Source organism: Anguilla anguilla, chromosome 5 (assembly GCF_013347855.1).
Source record: "Anguilla anguilla isolate fAngAng1 chromosome 5, fAngAng1.pri, whole genome shotgun sequence".
Taxonomy (NCBI): Eukaryota; Metazoa; Chordata; class Actinopteri; order Anguilliformes; family Anguillidae; genus Anguilla; species Anguilla anguilla.
In genome coordinates, this window is record NC_049205.1 from 32,451,761 (window position 1) to 32,466,653 (window position 14,893).

At 36.9% G+C, this 14,893-nt stretch overlaps 1 protein-coding gene across 1 annotated transcript in view; it reads left to right on the forward strand.

The window, feature by feature from the left end:
* Positions 1–1,795: 1,795 nt before the first annotated feature.
* The window catches only part of lgr4 (leucine-rich repeat containing G protein-coupled receptor 4), a 78,943-nt gene continuing 65,845 nt past the window's right edge, over positions 1,796–14,893 (forward strand). Inside the window, exon 1 of the mRNA XM_035418189.1 lies at positions 1,796–2,785. Coding sequence (XP_035274080.1) covers positions 2,595–2,785 — 191 coding nt within the window. The 5' untranslated portion in view covers positions 1,796–2,594. The remainder of the gene's footprint in view (positions 2,786–14,893) is intronic.

The window sequence follows — 14,893 nt, forward strand, 5'->3', positions numbered from 1 at the left end:
AACATAATGCTAAAGGAACAAAAAAGTTTTTCAAACCAAAAAACTGGAGTTTTTTGACTGGTCAAGTCATGAACTCGATCTGACTCCAATTGTACGTGTTCATATACTGAAGAGAAAACTTAAGGCAACTAGCCCCCAAAACAAACAGGAGCTGAATATGGCTGCAGTACAGGCCTGGCAAACATCACAGGGAACATACTCAGCATCTGGTGGTGTATGGGTCACAGACTTCAAGCAGTCATTGCATGCAAAGGATAAGTGACAAAGTACTAAACATGGCTAATTTCATTTACATAGCATTAGTATGTCCCAATTATGGTGCCCTGAAATAAGGGGCTAAATAAGGGCTAAAAAGTGGTAAAACCAATGTATAAAAATAAAACCTGGGAATTTGAACTTTAACCACATGCGAATTGTTTGATTGCAAAAGAAGTGGAATACAGTGTCAAATCAAGAAAAATATGTCTTTGCCCCAAACATTATGGAGCTGTAAATGACTCAGTAATTTCTTAAACTGATTGATACTTTGTTTTACACATAATTTTATACTTTGCTTCTTGCGCTTTATCCTAAAGTTAAAAAATGTAATAATAAACCCTTTCAGAATATTTGTGCCATTGCCAAACATATTGTAGCACAGCAGGCCACCTCTATAATGCTGTGGACTCCCCCCCCCCCCCCCCCCCCCCCCCCCACCTTGTGTGCGTGTCACCCCTCCTTCTCCAGTCTGTGTGCGTTCTGTCAGTCATGTACAGTTACATGTTTTATGTTTTATTGATTGGGGGGCGGTGTCAAGGCTGGAGTAATTAAGGATTTAGATTAGTTTAGGGGGATTAGGGGAGAAGGACAACCATTTTGGGCGGAGTGTGTTGTTTTATGATAATGGAGAGTTACGTTCAGTGTGTGTGGGGTCGGGTCTTTAAAGCAGAAATTAGTGTTAGTGAGTCAGTGGCACCACCCAATTCTTTTAACCTTTGCCTGTGAAATTATAGGCAATAAAAACAATCATTATTGCATGTTATCATTGCCTCTGAGCCTCCTTCTCTTGTGAAAAAAGTCACAGCGTTACAATATAATGTTTCAGCTGCAAATATTATAACATAGTCACCTGCTCTAAGAAACATTTTCTAAATCTTCTCCAGTGTGTCTAAATATCTTGTGTAGTGTTTTCTCCAACAACATTTTAATTGCAAATTGTAATGGCAACAATAATCACAGCAGGACATGGGACAGTGTATAGGACTACATACGGAGAAACGGAAATGCAAATATCATAAAGAAAAAAGCAATGTGTGACTGTGATTCTATGATACATGGAATTACACTTATATACGCTTGAGTGTTTTGCTTTTTATTCCTTCACAAATTTTGAAGCAAGGTTCTTCTGATCAATATGTGCTTGAATAATCTTCGTCTGTTACAGATTTAAAATGTACAAGATTTCTCAAATTCTATATTTTAGGTCAAAGGCCTATAGCTACTGTTTTGCTTTGCTACTATTTGCTTATCAAACAAACAAACAAATAAATAAATAAATAAATAAATAACATGTTGAAAACTGAAAACAGTGTAGGAGAGTTCTAGGCTTGTGAGAAATAAATAAATAAATAAATAAATAAATAAATAAATAAATAAATAAATTAATTAACAAGATGTTTCCAGGTCAGAATAAATGTATGACGCATCAATGGGTGAAACCTGCATTGGACCGTGATCTGTACCCTACTTCTCTCACTTCAGGATGTCAAAGTGTCTGGATGTGAACCATTCATGCACCGGATAGGCTACTACTGTCATATAATGATTCCTCCACACATATAACTGTGTACCAACTCGTTTGCCAATGAGTGACGTCAACAATTCATTAATATGTAGGTTTTAATTTACATATTCAGCAGGTCGTGTTGCTCACTGTCCCGCAGGGTTTCCAGCGAGTGAGCGAGAACTAGCGGGGTTGTGAGGCTGGTACCGAAGGAGCGAGGGGAGGAAACGTGAGGAATGGCTGAAAGCTGACTGTGTTTTCGCAGAACAAATCACGAGAAGAAAAGAGGGCGCGAATACGGTACCTCTTCTTATTTTGTCGCCGTTCAAATCAGTGTACGGGTTGTTGAATTCAAGGGAACTCCAAGAAGCCTGGTTCCAGCTTTAATGGGACACCGAAAACGTAAAAAAGCGAAAGGTGTTGATCTGTTTACCGTGGTGCCGCTTGGTCTTACGGACCCTCCACTCTGCGTGGATTTAACATAGCTAAACGGACACATTACGAATATTCTGGGCTAAGATTCTGTTACCCTTCTGTTTATAACAACGTGAAGGTCCGGAGAGGAGTGAAAAGGGATTATGTGTTTCTTTCTGCGCAGGCTGGATCGTGAACATGGATTTTCATTTTTGATGATTTATGAGTTGCTAGCTAGCTAAAGGAACTCATGAATTTTCCTGCGAAACATTGGTACAGATGAATTAACCTGTTTGAAAGGTCGTGCAGTATATTTTCTGGACTTCTTTAGCCGAATTCAAGGGAAACCAAATCTACGGTTGTTTTTAAATTGAGAAAGAAGAGGCTCTGTTTGTTTTTACCAAAGCCAAATACGAAAATGCGCTTGTTGATCATTCGGGTATTATTGTCGGGGTGGTATTTAATATGTGGCAGTGCTGGAGGACAAGGGCAATCTACTCCAGCTCTTTGCTCGACTTCGTGTCGCTGCGACGGAGACGGGGGTGCTGATTGCTCCGGTAAAGGACTCGCCGCCGTACCAACTGGACTAAGCGCTTTCACGTACTATCTGTAAGTAACTCTTCTTTATAATTTCAGATGCTACTTTCGTAGACTATAGTCTATTTAGTTGACTTCCAAATGTTGTTGCACCAAAGGCCTCACATTTTAGGTTTTTACACTATTTAAATAGGTTTGACAGTAGCTTGGAAGACTAGGCTACAATCGATATAGTCGAGAAGCAGTTCAAGCGCAGCCGTACAAGCTAAGCTGCACGGGGCGTCAGTTTGGTTGACTTTTCCTATATTGACTGACCGTAGGTTCGCAAAAGAATCGAAGGCCTTCTTATCTTTTCAGGTAAACACAAATTATTTTATTTTATTTTACTGTAATTACGGTGAACACCACTTATTTATAATAGGCTATAGCTTTTGCATGATGTCAAAGTCAACTGCACTGAACTTTGTCTACATACGGAGGAGCTGCAGCGGATAAGCTATAGGCTACGTTATATTGTTTAGATTCTGGTTAATGTTTGGTAGATTATTATGCGTGTGCACACTTTGTAGCCACCAACGTTAGGTGTGCAGGCTAATTCTACAGCATCATTTTGACTTTCCTCCAAAAAGCATGAAACCCAAATGGCAACATTCTGTTAGCATCAATCGTAATAGACGCTCGTTAGCGAGCAACTTGCTGCTTTAACATCTCTAATAGGACTGTAAGAATGTAAGAATATTATGCAAATTCCAAATATAGACTTTCTGTCGTTGTCTGGAAGTATTTTATATGCTCATGTTTTTATTAAATCACTGAAATGTTGATCAGTTTTTGATCCTCAAACTGAAGATCTCAGGAAGTAGCATGCATGTGAACAATACGCACCTGGCTTTGCATAATGTCGGCGATAAGCTTCTTGTGTAGGCTATATATTCATGCCACTAAACCATGTCAAGGTAGTCCGTGAGAAGTTCGTTAGTTACATAAAACGTAACTATCTTATTACATGGTGTTTTCTGTTAGGCTACTCTTCTCAGAGAAAAGTGTCAGCAGTGAGAATTTACTGTTTAGGCTACATTACAATGGTAGTGTTAAATCAATAAAAACACATTTTGTGCGGACTGTGTAATTGCCCAATACCCAAGAGGAGTTCTTGAGACGAATCTAGAGTAGCCTGTCTAATCCACCTGAACACTGATAGAACATTTCTGTTTTGTCCGACATATTGGATAAAATTGACATGGCTGAATGAAGCAGATAGCCTAGTTGCTTAATATGCAGTAGTTCTATTTCCAGATAATGTTAGAGGTCCGATTCTAAAACTTCCAGGATGTAAGAGTCAGTGTTCCATTTGTAGCGTTGAGCTGTTTTGTCCAGAAGCACCTGATAATACATTATGATTTGCATTTGGCACACCCACTTTTATGGCACTTCATCTTGCTTTGTGCATTTGGATAAAAAATATTTAAATATTAAAATTTGCTACTACCAAGGATGTGTGATCTAGGTAAATTCCATAATTGTATTAATGAGCCTCGATCCAATTTTTGTACTTAAAAAATGTACTGCTGCTAGCCTGCTTTTATGTTCACAAGCATTGTATGCATGAAAAGCTTGCAGCTATTTATGTAGATAATAACAAAAGACCACCCACTTGCTGTTTTGCTTTCATGTTCCTTGTGCAGTGTCAACATTGTGTCTGTGCTTGCCCAACTGCTATAGTGTTTGGGCCATGCCATACCAATTCTGCATGTACTAGCCTCATTAATCATTACTTTCCAATGGGGAAAAAAACTGACATAAGGATTTCATGGGTAATAGGTATGTACCAGTAAACTGACTGAAAGGTTTCACAATGTTCTGGTTAATGATATACTTGGGAGGCATTCAAGGCTTCAAATAAGGCTTGTGGCATACGTTAAAGGCAAAGGAAGTAGGAGAATGAAGTAAAATATGAACACCAGCGGAGCTTTACAATGGAACATTAGGAGATTTAATGGTAATAAACACAAATGCAAAACCTTTAAGTTGCATTAACATTATTTATGAATATAAAGATCTTCCCACTTAGCAGTTGCTGGTATTTTGATATTAATAGTATTACAACAACATAGAAGTTTTACGACATACTATTTAGAACTGCAGTCTAGTGTTAGCTTTTGCATATCCTGGCATTCTCAGTTTGAAGAACTTTGCACTCCTTAAAGTGTAAGGATTCCATAAGCATTGTGTTGGCCTACATTCCACAGTTAAGTGCTCTGATATTCCTCATAACTGTGATAACTCAATCCACGAGCCATTTTCCTGTTGATATTGGGTCAATGATGCACTCATGACTTTCAGAACCTTTGTTCAATTAATTAAACTAAAAAACGAATGCATCGAGTAGGGGCATAGTTCACTGGCTCGTTTAGTCCCAGGTAGTTTGATATCTAAATTTAGTTTTTTTTATCTGAGCCACAGCATGATTGAAACCTGCCAAAACAAATTAGGCTAAGTCTGATGACACCAGTGACGATACCAAAGACATTTAGAAAAATGTTTTATATTGTTTCTGCTCTAGTTCTACTGTTGTTGCATTCACTTTCTGCAAGCCTTCTGTTGGTGGTGCCATATGTCATTGTGGTCAGTCACATAAGAGGTACTCTATGGAGTTAGCAACTTGTGTGTATGTCTGTGGACATGGGGACATCAGTTAAAACCATGGGATGGACATGGTTTTTACCCTGGACTAGATACGTGCTGCAGTCTACATGAACAGCTTCAGAACAGAAAGACTTTTTTTTCTGTATTTACAATTTAAATACCGCAAAATACACTTTTGGTTAGGACTTCATATTCCAATAAAGTCCTAACATGGCTGAATAAGCATCTTTGAAAAATGCTAGCCTTCTATTTCTTTCAGTTGTGCCTTTTGCAGTCTTCTTCTTCTGCATTGGTTATAAAAGTGCATGGCTGCTCCAACAGCCTGTGTTTTATATAGGCTAGTTTCATCCAGATATTTAACAAAAAGTGCCACACCTTTATTTTCTGACATCTGTCAAGCATAACATCAATTACACATACATGCAGATACACAATGTTGTGTATTTTAAAACTGGCTATACAAGTGATTCATTTTACAGTGTTTATTTTGGCACCTACCTTTTGTGATCTAGCCTGATTAAAAAAATAAAATAAAATAAAAAAGATGTAAAAGTGGTCAAAATTAGGGCTGCTCTAACTACTGTAAAATTATACCATCAAAACATGGACAATATAGAAAAGGAGAAGAGAATATTGAAATACATAAAAAGAAAAACGAAAATAACATTCAACAGAAGGCTAATCAAAAATAATGCGTTTTTAAAAGAGACTTAAAACTGTCAACTGTCTCTGCCTTTCTAATGTTAACATGGAGTGAATTCCAGAGCTTGGAAGCCCTCACAGAGAAAAATATATCACCTTTGGCTTTTAGTCAGGAGCAGGGGACAGTTAGGAGATCACTCTGTGAGGACCTGAGCAGTGTCCCAGAACTATATAGCACTAAAAGCTCAGAGTTGTGTGAGAACTCATTTTACAGTGCAGTTTAATGTTTATTTATGTTTTATTTGAGCATAATTTTTTCTTTTAGAGTCAAATAATAAATAGTAAAATAATAAATTGGTTAATTTATTTAGGCTATTTCATATTTTGGAATTTCTGTTGACAATTTTAATTACTCATAGTACATGAGAAAAGGCCTAGACAACAGATTGATTGTAAATAATGTGTCTGGCTGTAGTGCAGAGTAGCTTTCTAAATTTTATTAGTATAATAGAGCCTCAGAGGTACAGTTACTTTGGGATTTGTGGTGTTTATTGCAAACTTTGAGGGATTGTAACTTTGAAAGTGAAGTTAATGTGGTGTCACTGGCTCAAATTTTGTAGCTGCCAATTATATTAATAAAAATCTTTTTTCATAACACAAAGAAAAGAGCTTGGTCTGGTGCTGGGGGGGGGGGGGGGGACTTATTCACACCCAGTTTTTCAATACAAGGTGTGAATAAGTTTAATTTAATGCTCACTTTTTTTGCATCAGTTAGGCCTTTATTAACAAAAACATTTTTTGCATGTTGTACTATACAAATTGGATTGAGACTTACAGGAAGGTTGTACCTGAAAGTCTCATTGATGTGCCCTGTGGGGGACCAAATAAAAAAAAAAAAAAAAGATGCTTCAGTGCAGTGATGGGGACACCAAGTTTTTTTGCAATCTTTTGTATGAGAAGTTTAACTGAGGTCTTGTGTCATTTGCGGCCAATTAAAATTCCTATTGCACCTATTGAAAGAGTTCTCTATTGTTGTAGATGGATTGCTTTGAAATAGAAAAACTATGGGAAATCCCAAATATTCTGCTGAAAGGATTCTGTAAATATTTAGCAACACTGCTGATCTATGGAATGTATTCAGAAATGATTTTATTAATTTGTTGAGAGCTGATGCTACAAATAGTTGGGCCAATAAAACATACATTATGCCATTCCATCTTTTACTTTTTATTTTTTATTTTTTAGAATTTTTAAAAATGAATTTGCCTATCAGTATCCCCACCCCAAATAAGTTACCCCAGAGGATTTTAGATTTGGTCCAGGGACCCACTGTGTGTAGTTTTTGTTCTAACCATATTCACAATGAATTGTAATGAGCTATCAATTGTTCTTAATTACACACTTTGTAATGTCTATTAAAAGATTTACCCTAACCCTAAACTAACACCAACCCACACTATATCAGATATTTGCATTCCATGAAGAATAAATGAAGAATAAATGCCACACATTCACATAGATGTAGACATGGACATAGTTATTACATGTATTGTAATTGTGTTTTCTCGAATTTGTATGTATGTTGTCAAAATATAAAGTACAGGTCTTTGCAGGACGTTAGGAATTTTGAGGAAGAGTTGTAAAATAAATTGAAAATAATTACATTATGCATGAAGCCATATTCTTTGGATGATTATCATGCCAGTTCATACCTAGTTTGAGCATTTTTAAAGCCCCACACATTGCAGTTAGCATGAGTTTATTATTGGGACCTATTCAGTTCAAGTCCTCAAAATATTTGATGGGTTGACTATGTGCGGCTGGCTCTCTTTCTCTCACACACTCTCGGAAAGAGAGAACCATATCTCTCTGCAGGGTGTTGTGAGGTCAAGGGTTATGAATGTCTGAGGCACAGTACAGCTTAATAACAGAAGCAGCTCTAGCCCTGGGTGTTACACTAACTGGAGAGAAATTTCAATGTCCAATATAGGCTTATCGCATAAAAATTGTGAACCAGTGCTATGTATGCTTTAGCATTGCATGAAGTACAATCATGCAAAGAGAAAAGAGCAGCAAAGAACACTGGCTTCTACAAAACCGAAGAAATAGTTCTAAAAACTAATCTTCAAGGAATCCATGCAACAATTCTTAGCCTGGCTTCCTAAATGCTCTTTAAGCATAATGAATGTAGCACCTAAATAATGGTGTCTGGATTAAAGTGGATCATAACACACTTTTGCAACCCCCACTACCATAGGCAGCAATATTCATTCTCCCTAACAACATGACTGCATTTGCCATTTGCATTTTGCTCACCCATCTTGTATTTCTTGATTTTTTTTTTCATGTCACTCGTTCCAGCATTGATCAGGGATGTCACCATATGAGTTTGTTACGGCATGCTAACCATAAAATACAGTGATAACCACAATTTCAGAATATCAGTGAGTAATATAAATGTGCTGCTATAAATGAATGAAATTCATTCATATTAGCAGCTGCCACTGTCATAATGTCTTTTTGGACTTGCATTGTCCTTTTACAAAATGGCGTGAGAGTTAGGAGTCTTCTTGAGGATTTCTAAAAATGAATGCACTTTAATTTTGGAAAGTACTGCAGATGGCCACAAATAAAAATGTCATATTTGTCATTTTCCTGAACTACTTGAATAGATTTGGAGCAGTGCAATGAATGAGAGCTAGTCTAAAGGTGCCAGTGAGATCAGGCAGGTAGTCAGGTACAGTGTCATTATAGCATTGGCCTGCAACTGCATAAAGAAATCAAGCTGTCGGGCTGCTACTGTTGTATACGAAACCACAATGAAACCAGAGTTGTTTTTCCCAATGTGACAAAATGTCAGAGGGTCCAATTCCGTAAAATAAGCCTTCATAATAATCAACACATCACAAGTAAATTAAGTAGAATATTGACCATTGATTGATATGTTGACCTAATTAACCAAACAAAGCTAAAATGAGATATGAGACATTCAGTAGAAACAGTCAGGGAATGAGTGAAATGAATATTAAATTGGCATCCCGACACCAGTGTAGTTTTATCCATGCCGTCAATACCGATATTACATTTTGAAAATAGAAGTGCCTTTGCAGAGCGTCAAAGTTGATGTTATTAATTGAATATACGCATTGTATTACATTCACATAATGCTCAATGCCAGGATATATAGCCTGTTCTCAATTAGGTAAATAGGCCAACAATACAATAATTTTATTTGCATTGCAAAATTGTGTACATTTTGACGACATTTGAAGTTGTGGATACACATAGCCTACTTATCGTTCTCCACACTCACACTGGGAAAATGTTCATGGCAACTGGAATGTGCAGATTTTGTAACTGAAACAACCACGAATAGCCATTTTTGTTAACTATACGTAGTGATTAAAACTGATTTTTCAAAATATAATTTACATTTTATTTTCGTATCATGAAGAAAGAATCTACAGTATGTGTTTACCTGCCAATGGATTATTCATATCCTCAACACCCTTGTTAATCAAAGAAAATGAATGAAAATAGGTTGAGACCAATGACCAGTTTAAAGGGAAGCTCTATAAATAAAAGTTAATAAAAAGGGAAGTTTGGTAATAAATATAACTAAGGGAATTATTTTTGGTAATACCATAATCAGTGTTGTTTTAGAAGGAGGTAGGTAATACCGGTGTCTAAATAGTACTAGCACTTTTCTTTAGAGGAAAACACTTCACTTTAAGTTTGGTTCCAGGTCGCAGGGAGAAATCTACCACTAAACAACACAATAGCAGTGTTGATTAAGACATTTTTATAGAAAACATTGCCTCTGAAAATTCTGCAGAGGGTATCTGACATCAGCTAGCTAGTTAATTTGTGAACAAAACACTCAACCCATCGGAAGTTGGAAACACTGAAGTCATTTCCTATGTTCATTAAAAACTGTTTGAAAATGTCTACAGTGATACTAAAAAAACCTGTTACCGGCCTTCTAGTGTATGTGCATTTGACTGTGCTTCCGACCCCTCCCAATCTTTCTTTTTCCATTTCAGTAAGTTCATTAAGTTGCCACTGAAGCTTGGTCCTTTCCATGCCCCTGGTTTGTTTGCCATGGCCATTTCCTCTCTGTAAATACCCCCATCATCTGTCTGGATGGTCGCTGTTCACACAGCACAGACTTCTCACGGAATGCGCTTCCTCTGCCCTGGTCACCCAAGTGGCCTGTCTCTATGACAAATCTGCAATGCAAGCTTTGCTCTTAAGGACTGTCCTTGATTTCATGGGAATGGGCCCAGCTGAAGTGTGGTTTCGATTGCAGCTTATCAGGATTGTCCAACACCAATCCAACCTCAAACATTTCACATGGTAATCTGGGTTTTGGTTAATGCTTTAGTAATACATGGAGAAGAAGACACATCAGCAGAAAAATAGGAGGATCTAAATGTTATGATAACATACACTATATAAAATAATTGTGAAATAGGATTTCTAATGATAGTAGTGTCTCTATAGTGGCTATCTAATGTCCACCACATACCAAAATATGTAGCCTACTTGTGCAGGCATTTTTATACAAGCTGTCTTATTAGAGACAGCAACCCATTCCAGAATGTACATTATGCATTCTGTAAAATATTAAACACATCATAATCTATAGTTTCCTGTTAACCTGCATTGTCGACAAGTTTAAAGTCATCTGAATAAATAATGGGTTACTTTTTACAAAGTTCAAGATCTCTCATGCATGATAGTACTGCTTAGCTGGTCTAAAAACTGACGAATGTTGCATATTCAGAAGTTTCTGGGGGAAAAAGCCTTCTAGTGTAAAGGCAAAGTCTGAACTACAAGTTTGTGATATCAACGAAGACGTTATTTTAAATCAGATATAACGTGCTTTTAAAAATTATTCTATGAAAATTTGGTGGGGATAGTGTGACACAAAGTTTTTTTTGTTTTAAAATGTCCCAATCAGTAGCTTACTGGGTGTTCCTGTAGTTTTGGGAGAAGAAGCATCTGTTAGAAAGCCTTGTGAAAAGCTGAAGTTCGGTAAACATTTAAGTAACCACTGAACAACTGCTCCTTGTTCAGTTATTGTGTATACTAGTAACCTTCGTAGCTGTTTTCCCCCATTAAAGTAAAGGAAATCATTAATTAATGATCAATGCCAGATTATGCATGTTCTACAAGTAAAGCCTTGGAATAATTAAATATCTATGTCACCAAACATGACCAGTGTGGTGTACAAAATGACAAAATGTTAGTAGTGGTAGGCCGATGTTGTATGATTTTTAGGTGAAATGTTGTATTAGTGGAAATAAAATTGTTGGGTAAGAGCATATTTTGAATTTATGTAGAGTATTTCTAAATCCATGTAAGCAATTCTTAATTGTTACCTTAAACCAAGACTGGAAACTAGCTTTGTTTTTAAAAGTTTGAAACTGCTTAAAGAAATCAGTTTTGTCAATGCAGTTCAATAAGATTTCTGCATCCTGACTAATTTCTACTGTGTTTTTCATCTACACCAGACATTGTAAACCCAGAAAGCTATCATGAACTGTATCTAAAATATCCTCATCGCACACAAAAAATGTCTGGGCCAATTGAAAACTAAAACTAAAATAATATGAAAAATCTTTAGAAAGTTGCAGTGTGAACTGAACGGGCACCACTCCTAAAGGGTTAGGGCAATTGAGGTTTGGTGACGCGGTGTGTCATAACATGTGAGCAGTACTTGAGCAAAAGGCAGTGGCATTCAAATTGAAACCGAAAGGAGTAGCTTGCTTAATTTTATGTTGTTTCAATTGAAATGAACTGAATGGCCTAGTTGTATCAAGTTTTTTCAAGGTATTTTGATATTGCTAATGATAGGTTACTTATTATTGCTAAATTTCAGTCAGGGAGATTAAACTAAGGTTATTGTCTGATTAAACCAAGCTCTTGAAGTGGCATGCTTGTTAAAGATTTTGTGTTTAAAAAGAATAATATGTGTGGGTTTCTGAGGTCAGTAGTCATTGTTATGTGTGTGAATGTACTGAGCTAAAGTTCACACCATGGGGCACAGGGAGCTTAGAGTAGTGATTTGAATAGAGTTGGTAGCTATAGGATGTGGGCCTGGTTTAAAAAAGGAACTCCCTCATCCTTAATCTCTTTTAGCACGGTTACTGGTGAATCATAGATAAGTTTTATTGCAGTGCAGACATAAATAAAGTTTAAACTGAGCCATGCACCAACAGTACAGAAAAAAAGTTAAGGTGTTGCATTAGTTAATTCATGTGACCTGCTGCTTTGGCAGGGACAAATTCAGGTCAGGCAGGAGGCTGCCATTTTTCCAGGGCTTTGTGGGAAACGCAGTCCGGGGACAGGCCAAAAACTTGTTCTGCTGCACAGAGAGCACAGCTTTGACTGCGGTATGACGACTGAGTGTTGTTGGTCTGGGCGGTAGAAACACAAGCTTTAGGTCTAGAATAGGTATATGTAATTTGTTAATCCTGTCAAAAATTATGTTTTTAAGTTCAGTGTTTCCACCAACAGAAAAATATATAACGGAGATAAGTAAAGAGTGCTGTAAATTAATATGGGGAACGAATAGAGAAGTTACTCGGAGAGAACTGTTATTTAAACCCAGAAAATTAGGAGGTTTGGGGGCAATAGACGTAAGTATCAAATTAAAAATAGCAATGTGTAAGATTGTAGCAGGTGGAATAAACAGACAAATTAGCTGGATCGGTGACATTACTAACTGGAAAAAAAGAAAGGAAAAGCGAGAACCAGACAACCTTATTTTAAACTTATGTATGGTGATTTTATAGACAAGTTTAAACATTTAAATATTGACTGGTGCCATTCTGAGAATAAGGTCATATATAATTTAATAATTAATGAACTGTATGGTGGAGTACTGTATTTTATGGAATAATATATAACATTGATGATAAACTTAAAGATTTGTACTGGTTAATAATATGTCTAGTGAATCAGCACATATGGAAAACACGAAGTAAAATGACGATCATATCTACGTGTCAAGTGAATCTGTATGCTAGAACATTTTAACAGAACTAAAACGTCGAAGGACAATTGACATCAAGCATGGCAATGCAAATCTTTGGGAAACGTTTAAAATAGAAGATGCTTTACCTGATGTATTTAGATTTTCTTGTTTATGTAGGCCTAATTGTTTGTAATGACTTGTATAATTGAAATAAAGTTTATTAAAAAAAAAAAATGTAAAAAAAAGCAAGAGAGGCGGGCATTAAGGTGGCGCAGCGATTTCGGCTGCTATGCGGTGACGCCTGTCCAGTCAGGAGACTACAGCCCTGCCACCTAAGAATGAGGTTGTGACCAAAATGCCCTGCAGTGCATCAAACAAACGGAGAGACATTGTGGCCTACCTGCAGATTCTCTTCAAGTTCTGCCATCAGTGTGAAGCCAGCCTCACAGCACTCGCTGATAACTGGTTTAATCTAGATGGAGCCCCAAGAAGGTTGATTTGTGTTTTTATCGCGGCAGGCCGGTTGCCAGGCGGTGGGGTAACAGGTGTGCGGGGTGGACAGTCAGTGTTGAGCCAGGGAGGGTGAATGCCGCAGGTATAACCAACGTTGCAAAGTTAAGGTTAAGTTATGAACTTTGAGGAATGGACAATAACAGTTGAAAGAACATTCCAAACACGAACTTTAATCCTAAAAGTAAGGGCAGTAAACCAAACCAGTCACCAGAAAACCATATGTTTATATATCAGAGTTGATGTAAATGTATGTGAGCGGGAAGTTCCTCCTTGATGCGGGGTAGTCTAAACTGTCTAAAATTAGTTTGTGTAATTACACTATGTTATTATGTGGGCAATCAAGGCTTCCCATAATTTACAAGTGGTCTGCCAGAAAAATAACTGAGAACCACTGACATAAATGATGAACCTTTTTTCTGTAATATGTCCAGCTGCAAATTTGCACCAGCCACTTGGGTTTATTTATCTGTACAATGCGGATTGTTGTATCACGTGTAATACCACTGTAAGCAATTGGCAATTATGCGGTTACAGTGGCATGGCACTTAAAAAATACAGTGCCGGAAAAAAGTATTTGCCCCTTCCCAATTTCCTCTATTATTGCATATTTGTCACACTAAATGGTTACAGACCTTTTAACAAAATGTAGGCTAATATTAGACAAAGGGAACCTGAGCAACACATTTTTTACATTATTATTTCATTTAATGAAAAAGTTATCAAACACCTGCAGAGATTGTGGTGGGCTGTTGCAGCTTGGCAGAGAGCAAATGAAGACTGTGATACCACACTTCTCCAACATGATACCAGTAAAGTATCACAATTCTTACTATTATCAGGATTCCTCTTTAAAAATAATAATAATAATAATTCTAAAAAAAATCTACATGTTGAATATCAATTCTGGTGTAAATTGTACGTTGACCATCCATGAGAAATCAATTTCAGCTGTAACTTGTTTCAGTCGTACTGATCTCCAGACACATGACTGAAATCGAAATAAAGTTGGCCATGGGCATTATAAAGGATATGATTTAGTTTTTAAACAAAGTTACTGGCCTTTTGAATTGCTTTTGGCTCAACAATGAAATGTTTTATTACTTTACTACTGTAAAGGTGTAGTAATACTAATGTGGCAGTACTGTGGTATTGCATCATACATATCATTACATATTACTATCACCATACATCGTAGGTATTGTTGGCACATTGTGCAGCCTTCCAAATAACTTGCACATTAGTTTAGTCCACATAGTTTCTTGTCAGTGACCATGTCTCGACCCCAGACACTCTTTTTTGAGTTGTCTGGAAAATGAAGTAATAGTTTATGTGTTTAATTTTCTGGAGTCTAATTGGTTCTGTCAAATTTTATCCAACATCATGTTGTAGGTCAGTAT